General features: G+C 47.1%; 1 protein-coding gene across 1 annotated transcript in view; it reads right to left on the minus strand.

The window, feature by feature from the left end:
- The window catches only part of CPXM2 (carboxypeptidase X, M14 family member 2), a 115,599-nt gene that overhangs the window by 40,595 nt on the left and 55,978 nt on the right, over positions 1 to 19,026 (minus strand). Inside the window, exons 5-6 of the mRNA XM_024206051.2 lie at positions 1,476 to 1,560; positions 660 to 810 (exon numbers count right to left, since the gene is read on the minus strand). Coding sequence (XP_024061819.1) covers positions 660 to 810; positions 1,476 to 1,560 — 236 coding nt within the window. The remainder of the gene's footprint in view (positions 1 to 659; positions 811 to 1,475; positions 1,561 to 19,026) is intronic.

Raw genomic sequence — 19,026 nt, forward strand, 5'->3', positions numbered from 1 at the left:
ACTTACCGCCCAAGTCGAAGTAAGGTACGCAAATTCAGCTACGTGAATAACGTAGCTGAATTTGACATACCTTACTTCGAACTTACCGCGGTTCAGACGCGGTCCACACGCGGCAGGCAGGCTCCCCGTCGACTCCGCGGTACTCCTCTCGTTGAGCTGGAGTACCGCAGTCGACGGCGAGCACTTCCTGGTTCGATTTATCGCGTCCAGATCAGACGCGATAAATCGAACCAGGAAGTTCGATTTCCAGCCGCCGAACTAGCGGCTAAGTATAGACCAGCCCTAGGCAATTCACAAGTGAGCCTTTCAATGCATCATTCTATTAACACTCTGGTACATGTGCACCCGGTAAGGTTTATGAATCTGCATCTCAGCTTGAACATAAGAGCAATTCCTCATTAGATCAGATGTGTAATTTTGGTTTATTAATAATGCCCATTATACATATCTTTTAGTTGCATTTGAATAGAATTACACTGACACTATCGTTGTAGCAGGGTAGAATGTATTTCTGTTACCTTTTACACAACTTTGATTGCCCATTCAAGAGAGATCTATTAATGCCAGGATAGGCTTTAGGACTCCTTCTGAGCTGAGTAATGTGGTCTTGGCAAAGTTTGTGGGCAATCCTGCCAAATGTAACGGAGAACTGTGCTTACCTGGCAGGGGGCAGCCTAAGATTTCCAATCTCATACAGATGCTCCCTTCTTCGTACCATGACCGAGGGTTTATACGGATATAACGTGCAACAATTGGTACTGGCAGTTCATTGAGTACCGGGATCTCTTTCTCGCTGTTTCCTTCAAAAATCTATTCAGGTTCAAACATACAAAAACGTCAAGTTCAGTTCAACAGGGCTCACCGAACCTTTGGTAATAACATCTGGAACTAGATCAAACTCAAAGTTGGAATGAGATTGTGCCCTGATAGGTAGGTGAGGGGAACTCAGAGATGAATTGCTCTACAGGGAGAACATGCTCTCAGCTCAAATATTAGTGGGCCAGAGTAAAAGGGGAAAGTATCACAGCTCCGTCTTCTCCACAGTTTCTCTCAAACAATGTGCACCCTGCGGGCATCCTCATCTGCTGTAAATCAGTGTAGTTAACTGACATCAATGGATTTACACCAGCTTAGGATCTGGCCCATCGAGGGGACTCTGTATTTGATCTATCCCCTCCTGTGTGCAAGGTGCGGGAGGGGGCCAGTTCTTCAAAATAATAGACGGTACCCTGCAGATCTGATACCCTGCAGATCTACACTGCCAAGTGGGTCAGGGACTGGCAGAGCTGGAGCAGGAGCACTCAGACAATGAGAAGGACTAGGGGGGATACATACATCGTTCCCCTTTTGGCCTCACAGAGCTTCTCAAGAATATATACTACTACCCTGGCACATCAAAAGTCAATATGATTCTTTTTTCCCCAAGTTATGCTTTCCCACTATTCCTTGTGGCGCTCCTGTTCTGTGGTACTCACCATATTTCCAGATCCATTTTTGACAGTGATCCATGCGTGACTGTCATTGCTCACCATTACTTTATAAGACGTCACCCAGTCACTCCTAGACAGAAGGCAAAGGGTTTTGTTGTTTGTTGTGGTTTTTTTTGTAAATTTATGCAAGTGTGTTTAATATAGCAACACTCATAAAACTGCTAATTATGGAAATCCCAATTGGCAAAGTAATGTCAGCACTTGGCTGGTGAACTGAAATGCAGAGCTGGTTTTGGCAGACAATTTAAAAACTTAAGATAGAAATGAACAGCACAACCAAGATAATGTTCTGGGTTTCCAGGAAGAGGATCAGCCCTCTCCTTCCCCCAGTGTCTAAACACATTCTAGCACCTTTGATGGTTTATCCAGACCATATGCATCAACTCCAGAGAATTTGCATTATCCATGAATGTTGCCCACCCCAGCCACAAAACATTTATAATTTCTATTGTTACTGTCAGTGAGGATGAAAAAAGTAAATAAATACTCTAGGAGTAAAATCCCCTGAATTTTAAGCAACAGCATTTCCATTCAGTGGCTCATCCTACTTCTAATAACAGGCTGTTTCCATTTCCAGGTGCAAAAATTAGGGGTGCATGAATCCTGAAAAGTTTGGTGTTTTAAGAAAGGGCATTTGAACTGAACCCTGAAGTTGGGTTCACAGCAGATGGAAAGGAACCAAACCCTACAGGTTCACAAAGAGGTATCTTGCTGAATACCCAGCAGGCTGGGGCCCTAGCCAAGTGAAGATTTTGGACACTACTGCAATATGAATAAAAAACAGGAATAATATGGTCTAAGCTCCATAGACTTGAACTTTTTAGGGGTCCTCCTCTCCACATCACCTGCAGCCAGACCCTCTCTATTTCTAGTAGCCAGCCCCAGGCCAGGACCTCCCATTCTTACCTTATGGCCCTTGTGTTACACAGCTAATCAGGGGTTTATGGAGGAGTAAGAAGCCACCGCCTCTATGCTCAAGTGAATCAGACCTATCCAGATCCTGTGGTCAATCTGATATGGAGCACAGTCCCTATTCACTGGTACTCCCTACTGTGAGGGGAGTGGAGATAGTAGAGGGGGGCAGGGAAAGGGTGAAGCATTGGCTCCAACCCCTACTCATGGACCAGAGGAGCTAGTCAGGTGTGAGGGAGGAAGTAAGCTACACCCTTTAAGAGCAGCAGTCACTTATTTCCTTCCCAACCCCTCCTTCCTGGGTTCGAGAGCCAGCATGGATCAGGGGAGGAACCGTCTCCCAGAGAGGTATGTCTGAGTCACAGTGCCTGGCTGGAGTTATGCCTGGGATGATGTAGCTCATGAAGCTCCTTTATCTGGGGCTAAAGTCATAATTTAGCCCCTAGCTAGTTCTAGGAAGTACTATGGTTTGTTGGTGGGTAGTAAGGGAGGCTGTGTAGGAGCAGGATTTTATAATTGTACTATGAGAATTAATGTATGATTTGATTTCATCCTGCCAGCCACCCTTTTTGAATAGCAGAAAGGAATAGAGACCAGAACAATCCTTATGACTGATTATGGTCACCCTTTTGTTTTAGGGTAAGTTATGTCTACTATGGTTTCCTATATGTATTACAAATTAGGCACTCTGGTTAAATATACATTTCTTTGTTTTAAGGTTTAGAAAGTAAGAGACAGGATCTTGTATTGTGTCTATGTTAAGGAGATTAGAGGAACGTTGAAGGCCTGGGCCCCAATGTAAATTGTTTTGATTATAAGATTTAGGAAGACTTAATTTACAATGCCTTTTCTTGCTCAACATAAAAACTTCTGAATACCTTTAACTGTAAAAGACTGTTTGTGTGAATGAGGAATGTATGCATCAGGAAACGATAAGGTGTGAAGGCCATTGTTATAGCCAAATGGTCAAGGAAGAAGGAGTGAAGAGACTTAATGACACCATCAATGCGCATCCATAATGAAGGAAGGGCAGATTGACGACCCTAAGGTGAAGACTGGCACCCTTAAGGACAATTGATTAAATCTAAACCAGGACAGGATGACCCTCTCGGAGGTGTATCGGAATGTTTACACCAATTAAGAAGTAACCGGTCAAAAACTGACATAGCAAAATCCATAGACTTCAACAGAGAAAAAGAGACTATAAAAGCAGGGTGCTTTGCCATGGGGTTTGGGTTCGTCTTGCCACACTCCAGGAGCATCAGATTGTGACCGACAGAACCCGGCTCCCCTCTGCGACCAATCTGGCTGGCCACTAGATTAATCCAGACTCTGGACTGGTAACTATAAACATCAACTGGCAGGATTCTGTGTGTGTGTGCATGTGTATGACTGAAAAGCATATGCTAACTGCTGTACTCTCAATAAATGCGGCGTTTTTGCCTTCTCCTCTATAAAAGATCCCGTGTGCTTTGTATAGCATAACAGCTGGGTGGCGAAAGGGAGCATCACCAGCTTTCTAGCCTTCTGAACCATCTCATCCCATGTTCACCAAACTTCTGCAAAACTGGAGACTGGTGTTTTCCTCCCTCTTCCATCATGAGGTGACCTCCCAGATAATGAGTAAACCAACCCCTGTTAGCAAAAATATGATGACTTGTGGGGCCTTACGTGCTACTGAGTGTATCTTACTCGTAGGAGTATTCCCATTAAAGAAAATAAGATTGTGGATGGTAGTAAGCACTTAGGGCCAGACTTACAAAAATACTTAGGTACCTACAGATGCAGATTGATGCCTAGGGGGATTTTCAAAAGTGCTTAGGCAGGTTAGGTGCCTGGCTCCCATTGAAAATTAGTAAGAATTAGGCTCTCAGCAGGACTTTTAAAAATAACTCTGTAAATTAGGTACCTATGTGCGTCTTGTAAATCTGTCCCCCCATGAGCATTTTCCAGATCAGTTAATTGATTGCATTTTGTATCAATATTCAGCCTTTTAAAAAAAACGAACTTTGCCATTACTACTAGTTTAAACTGCAAAAACTTGGATATTATCAGAGAGACTGGACTTTTTGCTTTTGTACTTCAAAGCTGAAAAAACACCCACAAAACACACGCTGCTGCAGTATTTTTTAAATAATTGTTAAAATCCAGACACCCTAAACAGAACACTGTATTAATTTTCTGTATCTCAATGCAGGATCTCTAGAGACAGGGGATTTACTAGGATATAAGTTCTGAGAAATGCCATGCTGGCGTCTCAAGTCTTTCTGGCTGTAAAATGATACAAAACAATATAACTAGCAACTTCCGAGCTCCGTATACATTCAGTTCACTTATAGTAGCACCTCTCCTTCCCTGATCTTGTGAAATAATGTGGTGGTTGCCCTAGGAAAGCAACTGTGATCATAAATTCTACAGATTTACAGAGACAGATTTACATCCAGCAGAGATGGAAATGAGGAATTTAGGAGACAACCCCTGTCAAAAAATAAATTTCAGTCAAAAAGTGAAAAAAAAAGCTCAAGAGCAAAGTCCACACTTTGAAATGTGTGCACACACACGCATGCACATGTACACACACACACACACACAAAAGGATTTATTTTTTGCTGTTCTCCATGGCAACTTGTCAAGGACAGGAGGCATAACCAAAAGGTCAGGATGGGTGACCAAAAAAGGTTTTATTGCAAACCCAAAGGCATCATTCCTTTTCCTGCCACCTACTGCAATGCACCACAGAATATTTTTATTTGGATTTTGTAAATAAAATGAGGATGAAAAATAAAAATCAGTCCTTATTCCTTGGTTTCCTTAAGGAACTGGTTTTGAATGTATTGGAAAAATGAATCAAACGTTGAGTTTCTTTATGTCAAGATTCCAGATCATAGCTGAAAGTCCATATAACTGAGAATGTTATAATAATACTGCAGCACAGATGTAGAATGTAAAAACCACCAGTCTATGACAGTATTAAACATCTCTTTTTTTGATATCGTGGCAAATGTTCTGGTCCTTAACATTTTCTTTTAAAGGAACTAGCTCAATTTACTGACACAAGAAAGCATGTGGAGGCTAAAATTATATTCCTGACTTAAGAAGTGTTTTTTATGCTACCATCTCCATTTTGATTTTCTCACTTCACACTCTTGTAAATGTCCACATTTCTACAAAAGGAAAATGGGCACTGATCAGACTTGAACCTGTAACTTCTTGGAAGTGATAACAAGTAACATGCTTCTCAGATGAAGCATGTCAATTAAAATACAAATGTGGCTAGATCTTACCCCCAGATACATGTGCAGCTTGAAAGGATTGTACAGGATTGGTGATAGAAGATAAGCCAGGCTAATGTGGCAGCCCACACATCTGGTCCTCATTTAGCTGGAGCCTGTGGGTTAGGAGGTATCTGATAAACTGCAACAAATAAGCACACCTTTCCTCTTGCTCAGAGCAAGAAAGTGACCCCCTCTCTCCCACAATGTGGCTTGATCTGTCTCCCACTGACACTGTTTGCAAAATTCCCTTTGAATTAAATAATACAGGAGCAGATGAATAATGATTTGTTCTCTACTTTCTCTGAGAAATCCTGCCACAACCAGCAAGAGTCTCTTTGTAGAGGAAACACTGGGCAACATCTCTGTTTCACCTTGCTGTACTGACTACTTCAGGATTTAGCGCATGCACTAGACTAGACATTAGTACTGAGATTTGAAGACAATAACAATTTTAATAGCACTTCATATCAAAACTTCTCAAGGCTCTTTATAAAAGATGTATAAACATTTAACAACAGAACTTTCCCATTAAAGGGAATATAAGAATACTTTTCAGTATTTTAGGCATCTATAGCTCTTTTATAGAGAACATGCTGGAAGCTGTGCTGAATTAATTCTACAAATATCGGGATCTACAATAGTAGTATACTAAATCAGAGGTACCTATCTGCCTCGTGAACACATGAAAAGCTAATACATAGAAATTCCCTATAATAGCATCATGAAAATACTGAATTCCTTATCAAACTAGTTTCTGTACACAGGATGGACAGTATAAACCTTGTTGGTAGACAGTTTGCCACTAAAAGGCGTACATGTTGTTTTGTTGTGTCTGCTCCACAATGTTCTAATATAGATATAGATTTAAATGCAGCTTGCATGACCCTCCCACAAACCAAAAGGCATGAAGGAAAAAGGCCTACAAATGACAAGAAAGATGGGTCTATTAGGATTCAGCTTGATTCAGGTATTTCCTACAAAAAACATTTCTTCTTTTAAGTTGTTTCTGCCAGACTGTTCTGTCTCTGTAATAACAACATATCTACAAAAGATAAAAATGGTCTGCCTTTGTTGTGAAGATTTTATTATCTCTGTGTAGGTTTTATTAATCTCACAGAAGACAGACACAAAAATCAAGACACAATTGAAATGTCCTGGGCGTGGTGGATCTTTTATTGTTGATATTTAATGTTTCTATATGGTATACATTTTATCCATCTATGGTACTTCTGTGCTCCCATTACTCTTGTATCTAAACACCGCACAACTTCTCTGTGACATAGGAAAGCGCTATTATCCCCATTTTACAATGGCAGAGAAGCTAACTGACTTTCCCTAGATCACACAGGAAGTTTGTGGCAGAGCAGGTAGCAAAACCCATGTTTCCGATCCTGCTGGCTAGCACTCTGACCACTGGACTCACCTTCCTCTCTTTAAATAGGAAACATTCATATCATTCACACCAGAAATCTACTGACCACATCTCAAAGTACTTTGATGCCACAAGAACAATGAGGTATCCCCTCCCTCTATGCCCCACTCCATTATAATGTGCCTACTTCTAATACATTATAAATTCCATTCCCTTTCCTTCCTCTCTCTAATTTCCCAGCCTCTCACCCCATCTTTCCTTTCTCTCATCTTCTGGATCTTACTTCCGTACTTGTCCTTTTCATCGTCCCTTCTCTCCGATAGACATAGCACAACCCAACATAAGTAATATAACACGAAGTGGTGTTGTCAGCAACAAAGGACAGGTTCAATATCTAGGAGTTCCTCTTAGCATTACACAACAGAACCGGTTCAAATCCTGCCCCACTTGCGGTTTATTGTCTCAATCCAGGGGTGCATTCAGGTGGATGCACCTCCTGCTTCTGGGAGTGAATGGGTAGTTCAGCGATGCTGTCACCTCTGTTGCTGCTTGTCAGTGTTGCAGTTCCTGCCGCTGTTCACTGCTGCTGCTGCTGGCTATGATGCCGTGTTCTGAGGTTCCACCACTTAGCCCAGTTCTTAGCCCAGCTCAATGGGTAAAAGGGAACCTCGCTGCTGCTCCATTTGCTGCATCCTCTGTGTTGCCTTTCCCCGCAACATCATCCCCACCCAAAGTGTAAGGCTCAACCCCCAAACCAGCTTATCATTGATTTCAGCTCCAGTGATCACTAAGAGCCGATCAGACTCCTGGTTTCTGTCTTTAAATGCTGGAGGGTGAAGGTCAAATGGTATCTAGGACTCCTTAAACAGAGTGCCCACCACCAGGTAAGAACACCTACACCTATCCCTATCCCCTTGCACTTGGCTTTGGCATCAATACTCCATGCTTAGTGAGTGAGCTTAAATTTAGGGTGATCTACCCTCAGTTAAGTTCCTACTTAGTACAGTTCAGCTGTATACATAGTCATACACTAAGGATAACCCAAAACAGCCATAGTTGATCATTCTGGCAAAGCAGGTCTGTCTGCTGATCACCTAGGCACAGTAGGTATGTCTATGCAAATATGGTCTGCTCCTGGAGTCTTTCTTCCAAGTTCATCAATAGATGGCAGGACAGAGCTCATTTCAACCCTGGCTTACACCAATACAGTTAATGCCAGGTGCAGAAATGGCACAGAGGCAGATCGCTAATTGTTATCTGCCTGCTTTCTAGCCAGTACATAGATCCAGAATTGTAATTGTTTGGGTTTTTTTTTTTATTTAAACATGGGCTTAAGCGCATAAAAATATAATGTAAATCTCTATAATGATGAAGAGCTAACTAAGAAACAATTAAAAAGTCTCGTGATTTCATCCTAATCCCTAGTGGATGCTTGTCCACATCACTGAGCCACCACACAGTTTAACACAATTCAGTATGACTGGCAGTGGCTCAGGACTGAAATAGCAGTGAAGTTGGAGATTAGACTACAGTACAAAGGGAGAGTTAATGCTGTCTACAATGGACTTGGCTCCAGCTGATCAAATTATTCTTTTGCTGTCATCATAATCCAATTTAACTGCATTACAAACACCAAAAATGAATGGAAAATAAAAATGGGCAAAGAACAGGTTTGCATCCTCTGTTACAGCATGCATTTTCAATCAGAGATCTCTGAAAGAAAAGAAAAAAACATGGCAAGACAAAACAGATTTTTAGGCCAGGCTGAAATTTTCCAACACCTTCTTATTAATGCCACTTTATCGAGAGAGAGACAAGGTCGGTCTTCCTCAGGCCTGAAGAGGAGCTCTGTGTAAGCTCGAAAACTTGTCTCTCTCACCAGCATAAGTTGATCCAGTAAAAGATATTACCTCATCCACCTTATATCTCTAATAATCTGAGACCAACACTGCTACAACACCACTGCACATATATATATATATATATGGATGACAAAAACAGCATATTGGAATTAAGTGAACTTCTGCATCAGAAGGGAATTTGTAGTCACAAGCAATTAAATATAAAAAAGTGTTAATATTAAAACGCCCACTATCCAACTGCTTCTCCCTATAGGCAACATTCAAAAGCTCTCAGGCTAACCACATGAGGGCCAATATGTAACCAAAATTAATTAAAATAAATATATTGAGTTTAAATCATGCAGCTTGTCAAGCAATGGGGTATTTTTTTTTAATAACTGAAATTTTAAAATGTTTAACTTTTAAAATAATAAAAAAATAATTGAGCTATGCTTTTGTGACCAAAAGCTTTATACTGAGTTTGGGTGAAATTCAACTCTTCAGAGAGCCTGTGCACTCATAGAGTTAGATTTTTAGAAGAGCTCAGGGCCAGATTTTCAAGTGCTCAGTGCCCCCTATTGAGACCAGATTTTCAAAAGAGCTCAGTATCCATGTAGGATCCGAATAAGAATCAGATTTGCAAAAGTACTCAGCACCCAATAGCTGCCATGGCGACACTTAAGGCCAGATTTTAAAAAGAACCTAATCTCCAATGTACTGAGCTCTTTTGAAAATCTGGTGCTAGGTGCTGAATTCTTTTGAAAATTTCATTCTTAGGGCTTAAGTGGGATTGAATTAATTATTTCTGTAGTCACCCAGTTGCCCAAATTCTCTGATGCCCAAATATGTCTGACCCTCTTGGCGGTGCTGCAAGGATAGCTCAGTGGTTTGAGCATTAGCCTGCTAAACCCAAGGTTGTGAGTTCAATCCTTGAAGGGGCCACTTAGGGATCTGGGACCAAAATCAGTACTTGGTCCTGCTAGTGAAGGCAGGGGGCTGGACTCAATGACCTTTCAGGGTCCCTTCCAGTTCTATGAAATAGGTGTAATTGTATTCTAGTATTGCCTACAGACAGCACTGATCTAGCAGTCAGAGCCCAGAGTAGAGCTGGGATTACAGTTAAGAGTCACACCAAGGGTGGCAGCCAGAGTCAGATTTAGAAGCCATACCAAGGGTTAAAGTGGAGTAAGAGTCATGCAACACTTAACCAGGTGTAAGTCTCAACCCCCAGACCAGCTTATCATTGATTTCAGGTCTAGTGATCACTAAGAGCTGATCAGACTCCTGGTTTCTGTCCTTAAATGGTGAAGGTCATTAACTGGAGTTAGGGCAAGGAGCAGGATGTGGTAACAGGTATGAAGTGGGAAACAGGCAAGGAAGCAGAGACTTTGTCTCCGGGGTTTGGTCAACATCGGACTTAGCAACTAGTTGCTCAGACAAGGCAGCAACAGGAAGCTTTATACTAAGAGGTGTCCAATCAGCAGTCTACTGCTAGTGAGCTGATCCAGCGGAGTCAGCATGTGTAGCCCTTGTTTGCTGGGCATCAGCTGCAGTTTCCTTGTGTCTCATTGTGCTAGGTGCTGCCAGGGCTGGCGCTTCCATTTAGGCGACCTAGGCGGTTGCCTAGGGCAGCAGGATTTGGGGGGGGGGGTGCGGCAATTCGGCGGCGGGTCCTTCACTCGCTCTGGGACCCGCCGCCGAAGTGCCCCGAAGACCGGGAGCGCGGAAGGACCCCCGCCTAGGGCGCCAAAAACCCTGGTGCCGCTTCTGGGTGCTGCACAAGTATATAACAAAGAGACAGTGACTGGCTCTAAGCGCTTACAATCTAATTGAGAATATTTATCATTTACAGCTTGCTCTGCACAAAAATGTTCACCTGGAAATTGCTTTGTTCTGAAATGCATTCCTCACCCCATTGCCCCTGATGAATCTTCCTGGACAATAAATACAAAGGTTTGGTTCACCTTCACTTTAAACTTTGTTGTTGGGGTTTTTTTTGGTGACATTTTCTACCCTTAATTGTGTCTCTTGCCTGTGTCTAGCATTTTGTCTGGCTGTTACGTGCTCAGTTGAGTAAATTTTCTTGGCCTCCTCATGTATCCACATGAAATTAGTATGTGCATACAGCACTTTGAATAGTCTCAGACCTGGGGGGGTTGTTTTAGAAAACGCCTCTGAAAAACCCATTGAGAAGGGATGCAAATGAAAACATTTGTGTGCACAGGTGTTAGGTTATTTAAAGTGCATATGCAGGTGTTAACATGCATGCATGTGTTAGCACCAAGAAGATGCAGGTGCAAGTCTGATCAAGCAATTTGGCACATGCAAAGTAGAGGCTGGCCTTTGAAAACGTTAGTCCAGTCTATGAATGTAAGTATCAGTAACAAGTGTCTGTCTTGTTCATCAGGTATCACATGTCATAATATCATTTTTGCTCCAGCAAGTCAAAACTACTGATGGAGAGTAGAGTGCACATTTTTTAACCAAGCCTTGATTATCAAGGATATACACAGTAAGAGCAGCATATTGCTATCTGATCTCTGACCAGGAAGTGGAATGACCTTCCTCATGGTATTTGTATATGTTTTATGTATACCTGTTTCAAAATGTTTCCATAAAAACAACGAGGAGTCCGGTGGCACCTTAAAGACTAAACTATTTTTTTGGGCACAAGCTTTCGTGGGTAAAAAACCCCACTTCTTCAGATGCTTCTTCAGTCAGAGATCATCATCTTACTCCTCTCCACTGAGGCGATATGTTAGCACTGACAGAACTCTACCCTGTGCAAGTGTTTTGCCTGTTGCTGTTCTAATACCTCTCATCAGACTTACTGCCTAAAGAAAATTCTGTTCATGTCAAACTATGCTCCCCACCTACATACTGCATGCTAGCTTAAATGTTCAAGAACACTCATCTTGGGAATGACAATTACTTATTGTCTGACCACTGTCACCAAGTGATTCAATGAGCACCCTGAAAAATATTTTCAACATATGTTACAAAGCCATAACAAAAAAATATTTATAAACACAATATGATGCTGTCTCCATCAATGGAACTTGATGCCCCATAAATACAATTGGGTAGGTAAACAGGACCACCTCGCCTAGACCACCAGCTAAGTATCCCAAAGAGAGCAGTGATTAAGGCATTAATTTAAATAGCCTCCAAGCTGTGTTGTGTGTCAAAGCTCCTCCCAGGATACAAGAACCAGGAAGTGATATTAACATAGGTACAAAATTGAAGTTAAATAAATCAATCAAGGGCATTCCACATTTAAGTTGGTGAAGGCTTATTGTCGTTGGGCCAGATCTTTAGAGGTACTGTAGTTGGGCACTGCTACACTCAGCATTGCAACACTTAACTGATTTAGGAGTCTAAATCTCATTTTCAAAAGGAATTTAGGCATTTACACACCTAAATCCCACCAATTTTCCTAAGTGCCTAAATTCCTTTTGAAAATGAGGTTTACGCTCCTAAATCAGTTACATGTTGCAACACTAAGCACACCAATGCCTAAATGCCTTTACAAATCTGGACTTGGTTTTATTTTTAAATGGAGGAACAAATTCAAACCATTATATGGTTCCATTAAGACAGTATCATAGAAGATGCAATATCAGTGCTATAGTTAATGCAAAGCACTAGATAGAATGCACTGCCATAAATATGATATAATTAGTCTGTGATTATGTCAACACTGGATTATTGATTTAGTTTATTTAGTTATTTATTTAAATTTATTTTTAGACATGTAGACATTTCCAGTGAAATCCTATTAGGCATGAAGGATCTACAGAGCCAACATGATTTCAATGGTAGCTAGGACAATTCTTGCAGTGAGAGCTTATCAACTTCAAGGAAGCTGTCACAATCTCCATATTCGTGGCACTGAGTGGGAGTCGGGATAAATAATAGTTTGTAATGGTATGATACATCATAAAAGCTCTTTGCGTGTCAATGCATAGGAGCTACTGATTTTACTACCGTATTTGGATAAAACATTGAGACATTTCCATTGAATTTGTTAAAGTTTTATTTAAACATGTTTGTAGTCCTCATGTAAGATGTAACTATTGTTCCTGTGAAATAGCCAGTATTTGTAGCACTAACAACTCATCCTACATTGAACTATACTATAATGTAGCTATTGTTTTTTCTAAGTATAATGCAGAACTGTGGTTTCCTGGAGATGTGTAGTAACTTGGGGTAACTGTTGACTGTGGAAGGGTAAAAGACGGTTACTTACCTTCTGTAACTGTTGTTCTTCGAGATGTGTTGTTCACGTCCATTCCACATTAGGTGTGCGTGTGCCGCGTGCACGAATCGTCGGAAACTTTTTCCCTCAGCGGCTCCCGTCGGGCCCGCAGGGTCTCCCTTCCCGCCAGAGCGGCGCCCCGCCCTCGCGTATATATATCCCTGCCGGCCCGACCCTCCCTCAGTTCCTTCTTGCCGGTGACTCCGACAGAGGGGAAGGAGGGTGGGAAGTGGAATGGACGTGAACAACACATCTCGAAGAACAACAGTTACAGAAGGTAAGTAACCGTCTTTTCTTCTTCGAGTGCTTGTTCACGTCCATTCCACATTAGGTGACTCGCAAGCTTACCATTGGAGGAGGGTAGGAGTCAAGGAATAACTGATTGCAGCACCGCCCTGCCGACCACTGCATCATCTCTGGTCTGATGGTGGACCGCGTAGTGGGCTGTGAAGGTATGCACTGACGACCAGGTGGCTGCCTTGCAGATCTCCTGGAGCGGGACCTGTGCCAAGAAGGCTGTCGAGGACGCCTGGGCTCTAGTGGAGTGAGCCCTGATCTGAGGAGCAGGCATGTTGGCGAGCTCGTAACACGTACGTATGCAAAGCACGATCCACGCCGACAAGCGTTGCGTAGAAATAGGCTGGCCCTTTATGCGTTCCGCAATGGCCACGAACAGCTGAGACGATTTACGGAAAGGCCGGGTACGGTCCAGATAAAAAGCCAATGCCCGCCTAACATCCAGGGTATGTAGGCTGCGATGGCTTGGGTCCGTATGGGGCTTAGGGAAGAATACCGGTAAACAAATGTCCTGCCCCATGTGAAAATTCATAACCACCTTTGGGAGGAATTTAGGGTGAGGCCTAAGCTGCACCTTATCTTTATAAAAGACGGTATAAGGGGGCTCCGAGGTGAGGGCCCTCAACTCCGACACCCTCCTAGCTGAGGTGATGGCCACGAGGAACGCGACTTTCCATGAAAGGTGCGTGAGGGAGGAAGAGGCCAGGGGTTCAAAGGGCGGCCCCATAAGCTTAGTGAGGACCAGATTGCGGTTCCACGGGGTATAGGAGGGCGCGAGTAGGGGAACACCCGCTCCAGACCCTTGAGGAATCGGACCACCGTGGGGTTGGAGAACACGGATCTGCCCGATTCCCCAGGGTGGAACGCCGAAATGGCGGCCAGATGCACCTTAATAGAAGCGGGAGCGAGGCCTTGACGCTTGAGGTGCAGCAAGTAGTCCAGAATCAGTGGTATCGAGGCCTGTAAAGGCTGTGAGTGTTGAGGCTCACACCACAGGGAGAAGCGCTTCCACTTGGCCAGGTAGGCTGCCCTCGTGGAGGGTTTCCTACTACCAAGGAGGATTTGCTGGACCTCGTGGGAACACCTGTGCTCCACCTCACTTAGCCAGAGAGAAGCCATGCCGTGAGATGCAGCGACGGCAGGTTCGGGTGGAGTAGGCGACCCCGATCCTGAGTGATGAGGTCTTGATGGAGGGGAAGGGCTATCGGAGCGGTCACGGACAGTTCCAACAGAGTTGTGAACCAGTGTTGGCGTGGCCACGCCGGGGCGATTAGGATGACTGTCGCCCTGTCCCTGCGGGCCTTTAGGAGGACCCTGTGAATGAGTGGGAACGGGGGAAAGGCGTACTTCAGGCTTCCGCCCCACGGGATTGCAAAGGCGTCCACCATTGAGCCTGGACTGTGACCCTGGAACGAGCAGAATTGCGGGCACTGGCTGTTGCCCTTGCTGGCAAACAGGTCCACCTGGGGAAACCCCTACCTCAGGAAAATAGAACGGAGGATGTCTCGTCTCAGCCTCCACTCGTGCCTGAGGTAGGACCGGCTGAGACGGTCCGCTAGCCCATTCTGGACCCCGGGGAGATATGCTGCCCGAAGTTGTACTGAATGGGCTATGCAGAAGTCCCAGAGGAGGAGAGCCTCGTGACAGAGGGGAGAGGACCGGGACCCGCCCTGCTTGTTTATGTAAAACATAGCGGTAATGTTGTCTGTCAGAACTGACATGCTGTGTCCTCTTATGGTGGCGCGAAAGGTCTGGCAGGCGAGGCGAACCGCCCTCAGCTCCTTCAGGTTGATGTGGAGCAACCGTTCCTCCCTGGACCACAAGCCCTAAGTGCGCTGGTCCCCTAGGTGCGCTCCCCAACCCAGGTCCGACGCGTCTGTTACTAGCGTCAGAGTCGGTTGTGGGGCGGCGAACGGGACCCCCGCGCAAACCTGCTGTTGATCGAGCCACCAACGGAGGGCGTTCGACACCCGAGCCGGGATCGTGACGACCATGTCCAAGGGGTCTCTGTTGGGGCGATACACCTGAGCCAACCACAGCTGCAGCGGCCGGAGTCTGAGACGGGCGAGCCCAACTACGTGTGTGCACGCTGCCATGTGCCCCAAGAGTTGCAGGCAACATCTGGCCGTGGTCGTAGGGAATCGCTGAATGGAGGTCACGGCCTCCTTGATAGCCAGGAATCGCGATACGGGAAGACTCGCCCGTGCCGCCACCGAGTCCAGGACTGCTCCTATGAAGTCCAGCCTCTGTGTGGGGACTAGCGATGACTTGGGCACATTGACCAACAGACCGAGTTCCCGGAATACTTGTAACGCCAGTGCCACATGGGCGCGGACCTCTGCCTCCGACCGGCCCGCCAGGAGCCAATCGTCCAGGTACGGGAAGACGCGCATCCGTCTTTTTCGAAGAAAGGCGGCTACCACCGACATGCATTTCGTGAAGACACGTGGGGCTGTTGCCAGGCCGAAGGGCAAGACCGTAAACTGGAAATGACGCTGCTGGATAGTGAAGCGCAGGAAACGCCGGTGGGCCGGGCGAATGGCGATGTGAAAATAGGCGTCTTTCATATCGAGGGCAGCGTACCAATCCCCCGGATCCAGGGAAGGAATGATGGTACCAAGGGAGACCATACGGAAACGTGGTTTTTGCAAGTACTTGTTTAGCTTGCGAAGGTCCAGGATAGGGCGGAGGCCCCCTTTCGCTTTGGGGATGAGGAAGTATCTGGAATAGAACCCTCTTCCTCTGAGGTCCAGAGGAACCTCCTCCACCGCCCCCACCTCGAGGAGGGTCTGTACCTCCTGTATGAGGAGTTGCTCGTGAGAGGGGTCCCTGAAGAGGGACGGGGGTGGTGGGTGAGAGGGAGGGGGTGAGGAGAACTGGAGGGCGTAACCTGACTCCACCGTGCGCAGGACCCAACGGTCTGATGTTATATGAGACCAGGCAAGGAAAAAATGGGACAGGCGGTCCCTGAAACCCAGGGGGGGATTCGGAGAAGAGATGGGTACGCTGTCCTCGATCACAGCTTCAAAATCCTTGTTTATTTCCCGTCTGCGGCTTGTTTTGGCCCTGGTTTTGGCCTTGGTTAGGCGTATTATTGCGCCTACGCCTATTGTCCCTTCCCCGTCTACGGTATGGTTCCTGCCGAGGGCGAGGATGGTACTGCCTCTGTGGAGGTTGGGGCTTGAATGGCTTCCTCTGTGTCACAGGGGTGTGCATCCCCAAGGACTTAAGGGTAGCCCGAGAGTCCTTGAGGCTGTGCAGCCTGGCGTCTGTCTGCTCTGAAAATAAGCCCGAACCCTCGAACGGCAGGTCCTGGAGGGTATTTTGTACCTCTGGAGGAAGGCCAGAAGATTGCAGCCATGCAGAGCGTCTCATCACCACACCTGACGCAATTGTTCTAGCGGCTGCGTCGGCAGAGTCAAGTGAGGCCTGTAAAGAGGTTTTGGCCACCGCCTTCCCCTCGTCCACTATGGCCGCAAACTCAGGTTGCGAGCCCTGAGGCAAGGCCTCCTTGAACTTGGACACTGATGCCCATGAGTTAAAGTTGTGCCTATTTAGGATCGCTTGCTGGTTTGCGATCCGCAACTGGAGGCCTCCGGACGAATAGACCTTCCTGCCAAATAGGTCTAGTCGTTTTGCTTCCTTGGTCTTGGGTGCTGGGGTCTGCTGGCCATGCCTTTCCCGTTCGTTAACCGCCGAGACGACCAACGAACATGGGGTCAGATGGGAGAAGAGAAAGTCAAACCCCTTGGACGGGGCAAAGTACTTTCTTTCTACGCCTTTTGCGGTTGGCGCAGAGGAGGCTGGCGTTTGCCATACGGTCTTATAGTTTGCCTGGACCGTTTTTATGAGCGGGAGTGCGATCCTGGAGGGACCCTCTGGGCTCAGAATGTCCACCATCGGGTCCTCCTGCTCAACCGTCTCCTCTGCTTGCAGTCCCAAATTGAGGGCCACCCGGCGGAGCAGGTCCTGGTGCGCCCGGTGGTCAATAGGGGGAGGGCCGGACACTGTCGTGCCCGCCACGGCTTCGTCCGGCGAGGAGGAGGAGGTCATGGCCTTTTGAGCGTCCTCGTCCTCCTGTAGCTCCTCCTCAGCGGGGCGGTCCTCCGGGGTGCGCCCCCTGCCCCGAGTCAGGGATGGTGCCGGGCTCGGTACCGAGTCCGCCCTCTCCGCGTCCGGTGGTCTGGAGACCGTGGCCTCCGCACGGGAGGTAGGGCGGCACCGTGGGGAGCAGGACCGGTCTCCTGAGGGGCCCGATCTCGAGGTTCTGGACGGAGGGCCTTGCTGATGATAGGCCCATGGCGTCCAGAACGGCCACTGTCCAGGATGGCTCCAATGCGGCTGCAAAGAGGCCTCGTGCTCTCTAGCGGTATGCCCTCTGCGGCCATATCTGGAAAGACCCGAGCCCTCTTCCGATGCTAGGGACGGTGACCTAGAGGGCCACGGCGGTGCCGTGGGGCGGTGCCGGTCCGGTGTCGGGGAGCGGTGCCGTCGGGACCGGGACCGTGAGTAGCGGCGTGCCGATCTGGACCTGGAATGGTACCGTTGACCGCGGGACCGGGAGCGGCTGCGGGAGGATGGTCTTGGGAGCCTCGCCATCGAAGCGTCCCGGCGCCTGCTCGAGCCGGGCTGCTGGGGCGGTGCCACGCTTGCATCGGGCCCTGACTGTTTTGTGGTCCGTTGTGCGGCGGGAAGCCGGGAGTCCACCGAGGCGGAGCTCGACCGGGACCGGCGCCGTGAACGGTGCCGAGATGGCGACCGCGACGGGCGCATCATCGCCGGTTTGCCCTTGGATGGCAGTCACGGCGGAATGTCTGTAGCGCGGCGTGTGCTTTCGGAGGACAATTCAATGAGGTCCTTTGCTGCCTCAAATGTGTCCGGGGTGGAGGGCTGTTCCAACAGTTCCTCCAGCCCATCCTCCTCACTCGACGCGCTTGTCCCGGGGCTCGACGGGCCCTTCGGCGCCGGAGCCACTGGTACCGGGACCTGTATCGGGGCCGTCACGGCCTTGGCCGCACTTGCGGTCTTCGCCGGTGCAGCCTTCTTGTGTGGGGAGCGCCCCCGGGCCTTAGGCTGGCCCTTCGACTTGGCCGTCGAAGAAGATCGATGCCGGGCGTGTTCCCGCCTGGGCGGTACCGTGGGCTTAGTCTGCGCCGCCGGTGTCGGGTCGCGGACCGATGCCGGGGCACTCCGCACCGAAGTGGACGGTGCCGCGGAAGAGGAGGGCTGTAACGCCGCCTCCATGAGGAGCTGTCTAAGGCGAAATTCTCTCTTTTTTAGTTCTGGGCTTGAAGGCCTTACAAATTTTACAGCGCTCCTTCTGGTGAGCTTCCCCGAGGCAACGGAGACACGACTCGTGCGGGTCGCTCACTGGCATAGGCCTGCGGCACGCGGCACACACCTTAAAGCCTTGGGCGTGCGGCATGCCCCGCCGCCCAGGGCCAGTGCCGGGGTTGACCAAACCCCTATCACCAAGAGATTTTGGTCTTTGGGAAGAACTAATCAACTACTTAACACTAAAACACTTAACTATATTATGAACTGCTAACTATTGCTAATGGCTATGCTAAGGGACACTCTC

This window comes from Terrapene carolina, unplaced genomic scaffold (genome assembly GCF_002925995.2).
Source record: "Terrapene carolina triunguis isolate 2854851 unplaced genomic scaffold, T_m_triunguis-2.0 Scaffold95, whole genome shotgun sequence".
Lineage (NCBI taxonomy): Eukaryota > Metazoa > Chordata > Testudines > Emydidae > Terrapene > Terrapene triunguis.